Below are 4,980 nucleotides of genomic sequence, written 5' to 3'. Positions count from 1 at the left end.
GTATTATTTATGGGTTGTCTATCAGTTTTTCCCATTTTTTTTTCCCTTTCCTTCGGTTTTGATGAGTCGTTTAGTCGTTAATATTATGCATCCCAATGTAGAATTCATTAAAAACATAAATAATAATAAATGAAATGAATTGGACTAGCCAGTGGCTAAACTTGAAAGGTGGTAAACTGGTAGTATGCCTCTCATCAGATAGGCGAGAAAAGACACAATACTTCTCATTTATGTGCTGGGTCAACACGTAAGATGTCCTCGTTCTCTCTTTGATTTCGGGACGGTAAGATCTCCGTTGTTAAAATTCCTTCTATCAACCCCCCCCTCCCCCCCCCACAAAAAAAAGAGAGAGAGAGGAGAAAAAGAATTATACGATTATACGAAGAAAATAACTAGAACAACTCACCTGTTGTTTAAAACTAAATAAGAAAGACTTGGCCATGGGTTCCGTTTCCAGATCTTTGTCCTTCTTGAAATGGCTAGTCTGGGGGCCCGTTCCCTTATTTTCCTGGCCACCCCCCGGTGGTTCACTGGTATCCATCTCGTGAGATCTCTGGTAGGGGACATTGGGTGCCCCTGAGTCCATATGACGCTGTTCCTGATGGTTCTGAGATGGCTGAGAACTATTCTGTTGTTGCTGTTGATGAACTTGTTGCTGTTGTTGTTGGGATAAATTAAAGTTCCGGTACTTTTGTTGTTCCGAATCTGGGAAAAGAATAAAATTGTTTCAAGAGCAAATCTCCATGGCCGAGTGGGTAACAGGCTTGAACACCGGAGGTTCAGGGTTCGATTCCCGGCCGAGTCGAAGTTTTTTCGGGTCTGTACTTGGAAAAGGGGTACTCAGCCTCGTGAGGACAACTTATCTCTTTGTCCTAAACAGATATAAGTTTCGTTCTCGGAAAGACAGGATAGCTGTCTTAATTATCTCTTTGCTTTCGAGACGATAGGACTTTTACAGTTCCCTCTATCAAACTCTTGAAAAAAAAGCTCTCAATAATGCTGTCATATCCACAAAATTGTGAAGTCTCTCTCAGCTTTATCACAAATAAATCGTGATTAGATTAGATTTAAGCTCAGCATTGGACTGTTTTGACACCATCAACTTTTATTTTATTCCTGATAACTTCTAGCGTTGTGTATATTGTATCTTCTAAGGAACCTTGGTCACTTTTATTTTATTCCTGATATTCTTACCTTTATTCTTATCAGCTTGCTGCATAAGCTCAGCATTGGCAGCGGCTACACTAGCGTTCTGCATCTCTATATTGGACTGTTTGGACACTATCACAGTAGGGGTAGTCGGCTGCTTAACATTGCCTAGGGACTCTGAGGATATGGGGATTTGGAACCCGGTCGAGTAGATGTTGGACAGGCGACCCGTCGGGTGAAGTAAATATTGCACGGTAGTCTCATTCGAGGAAGTTACCTGGGAAGAAACCAAGTCACGATTAGAATTACCTGATTTGAGGTCTATTCTACCTGGAAAATACCTGGGAAGAAAAGTCACCATTTCATTAGAATTATCTTCCTGATTTGAGGTCTATGAAAAAGGACCTTTTAAGAATGGAAAACGTACTGTTTGAAAATGGACCTTCTTTCACAGAAGAAAATGAAGATTCTTCTATTGTGGGCTACTTACATAAATTTGGTTGCGAGTATTTCCATGTAGGCTAACGGAAAATATACGGTGAACAATTTGTAACAGAACTTATGGCAGGACTATGTATACCACTCGAACTCTCCTCATTCACCTTTTCATGTTTATAAGGGGGCGGTATTTTCCGTCAGGTTTGTTCTCCCCCTCGTTCCCTGTTATCCCTTTCTCCCGTAAATCCTTATTTACAAAGTAAGCAACCTCCGTGGCCGAGTGAATATCACACCAGGCTTGCACGCAGGAGGTTCGGGTTCGATTCCCGGCGGGGCCGAGGTTTTTTCTGCTCTGTGCTTGGAATTCGGGGTGCACTCAGCCTCGTGAGGACAATTGAGTAGCTACTCTAATCGAGTACACACTAGGCTTGCACGCAGGAGGTCCGGGTTCGATTCCCGGCGGGGCCGAGGTTTTTTCGGCTCTGTGCTTGGAATTTGGGGTGCACTCAGCCTCGTGAGGACAATTGAGTAGCTACTTTCTTAATCGAGTAGCGACCAGTGGCGGCATTACCAGAGTAAAAAGAATTATCAGATAATTATCTCTGAATTAGTAAAGGAGGCTCTTAGTAATGCTGTGATATCCACAAAATTGTGAAGAAGCTCCAGCTTCACCACAAAGAAACCGTGATTTAGATGATTAGATTAGATTTTTTTACAAAGTAGTTAGTAATCACTTAAAATAAACTGTATCTATTCGTAAATAACTCAGTGTGCCAGATCTACAAACTTGGGGCGTTTAAACAGCTGTTTTACCTAAAATAGACCTAAGGTTGCATGTATGTGCGAGTATTATTAACATTATCCCATCAGATACACGAGACCTTGTTTAGACTTCTGGATAAAGGAACTTTTCAATGCTATTCGGGCAGGATAAACAAGGTATACTTGTATTCTATCCTAAGGTAAGGTTCTATGGGGTCCTTGTATAAGCCTTTAACTTCAACCAATGAGATAATTTCCATAGTTCTTACCATTTCCAAGCTGTTCTCAAAATGTTCCAAATCATCAGGCATGAACCCCTCTCCCGTTCCCTCATCCATGGATCCAAGCTTCCCTCTTCCCGATCCTGTGGAACTCTTCCTCTTGTCCTTACTACACCACTTCCACTCTGGATGAGCCTTGAAATGGGCTTCCTTCACCTGGAGACAAGAGTGAAAAGAGATATTTTCATTTTATATTTTAAACTTAGATTAGAGAGAGAAACAATCAGTTAAATTTTTTGACGGACTGCCCAAAATTTGGGTTGTCAAAACGACACAGCATGCTTTTTATACGGAATTGTTACAGTTCAAATGAATTCGATAATTTTATACGATCAAAAGTGTCAGAGAGTCGGGTCTCGAGAAACGTACGATTCGGCCGCTATTTAAGTCAGAAATTTCGAAAAACTCAAAAAGATTTCGCTTTTCTCAGGACTCAAGATTTCGGGCAAAAGCGGCTCAAACTGAACACAGATTTTCTATGAACTATGTATATCAAAAATGTTCCTGGCCCGTGTTTCCAGAAGGTATGGTTCGGTCGTTATTCAGGACCGAAATTTCGCTATTTACCTTGGAAAAAGCTCAAAAGGAGTTCACGGTTCTCACAACTTCAGCCTTAGGACGCTCAAATTTTGCTAAGAGATTCGATAAATTATGAAGATCAAGGCCAAAATTCATGATATCTTCTCGTCTCGTCTCGTTTCTCTAATGGCTAGGTCCACAAAGGGAGTTTAAACTCTGTTTTAATCTTGCTTTAAGAAATCTGACTGGTTGAAATTTTTGAAATTTATAACATTTGCTTAATCCGAGAGACAAAAACTCACTTAAACTCACTTCCTAGACCCGGCCATTCGAAAGAGCCCACTTACCTCTGAAGCAAGTTCGTGGTATTTCTGTTTCTCCTCAGGACCTAGCGAGTACCACCACTCCCCCAATATCTTGGACACAGTTCGGTTGTCCTGGTTGGGATGAATCTGGTGTACCTTGGCCCGATGCCTCTTACTGAAGATCATGAACGCGTTCATTGGACGACGGATACGGTCCTTAGACTGAAAGAAAATTAAATAAAAATTATTAAATGTGAAATAAAATTATTAAAAATATAATTCATGATTTATTTGTGAAGCAGAGAGGATAAGATAAGATTTTTTATTTTATTTCTTAGAACAATTTCTTAGAGCCTCTCAACATTTTTGTGTATAATTATCAAAGCTTTACTAAGAGCCTTGTTGTTGTTGTTAACGTTTATGTTGACATTTTAATCTTCCTCCTCCAATCCAAGGAAAGTATCCAACAAAGCCTTCTTTACTCTTGCTGTCACTTCAAGAATTTTTCTCCTCACCCTGACAATGCCGCCACTGGTCGCTACTGATTTAAATTAAGCTACCGAATTGTCCTCACGAGATGAGGCTGAGTGTACCCCGTATTTCAAGTACAGCTCAAAAAACTTCGACTCTGCCGGGAATTGAACCCGAGATCTTCACAGGCTTAACCCATCCTTTAGGGCTGTTTGCCCCTACACCTAAGCCTCAGATTCGGCTTTTTGTGTATGGAAGGGGAGAGGGGGGGGGGATTAAATAATAATAGTAATTTTCAACAATTAATATTAATAGTGCTTATATATACAGTTCAAATAGGGATTAAGTGTCCCTTTACCCCAGCAGCAGACTACTATTATTACGGTCAAATTCTTTTGATAAAATTCAATACCTCGCGGCTGAGATTCCACCCATGCCCTCCTGTTTACCAGGCGAGCAACTTAACCACTACGGCACTGAGATAATACTTACCGAGACACACTCGTATGACTAACACGCAGTCCCGTAGCGCTACCCGCCCCCTTCAGACTCAAATGTCGCGAACAGTACCCACGCCTTTGAGATTCCTTGCTGCACCCATCCTTAGAACACAACCTCCTCCACTGTTTCCCGTTGAACTTCTTGCGAATACCGGTAGGGGTCGTCACTATGTCGCCCTTCTTGTACTTGTGAGGGGTGGCTGCTTGAGATCTGAAAGAAAAAAAAATAATTTATTATTTATTATAGTTTAGTAAATAGCCTAGCCTGATGGAAGCTGCTATCAAAAAACGCTGACCCCACCTGATTGGGAAAAGGCTAAGAAGAAGATGGTCTGTGTTCCTGAAAGAAACTTCACTGCAAAATTTTGATGTCATAACAACCAAGTAGGTAGGTACCTATTAGATATGATGGTTATGCAAGTTTTTTAAAGTTTTTCTTCTGTGATGAGCTGATGAGTAGGTATTACATCACAACTTTTACAAAGTGTAAAACACAGACCTGGTCCAGAAAGTCTGTGTGAATTCCTTTACACCCTGCAAGCACATCCTGGATCT

The 4,980-nt window shown here is 41.0% G+C and overlaps 1 protein-coding gene across 1 annotated transcript; it reads right to left on the bottom strand.

Annotated features, from left to right (window-relative positions):
- Nucleotides 1–406: 406 nt before the first annotated feature.
- On the bottom strand, nucleotides 407–4,636 carry LOC103521898 (transcription factor SOX-9-like; the record flags this gene model as incomplete). Its single annotated transcript, XM_026832357.1, has 5 exons — nucleotides 407–705; nucleotides 1,195–1,490; nucleotides 2,533–2,786; nucleotides 3,497–3,676; nucleotides 4,441–4,636. Coding segments are annotated over 5 exons (1,225 nt in total), but the record flags the coding sequence as incomplete, so codon positions are not given.
- Nucleotides 4,637–4,980: the final 344 nt, after the last annotated feature.

The sequence above is a fragment of the Diaphorina citri genome, unplaced genomic scaffold (assembly GCF_000475195.1).
Source record: "Diaphorina citri unplaced genomic scaffold, Diaci psyllid genome assembly version 1.1 scaffold6237, whole genome shotgun sequence".
NCBI lineage: Eukaryota > Metazoa > Arthropoda > Insecta > Hemiptera > Psyllidae > Diaphorina > Diaphorina citri.
The sequence above is the reverse complement of the archived record's forward strand: the minus strand, read 5'-3'. Positions and strand labels throughout refer to the sequence as shown.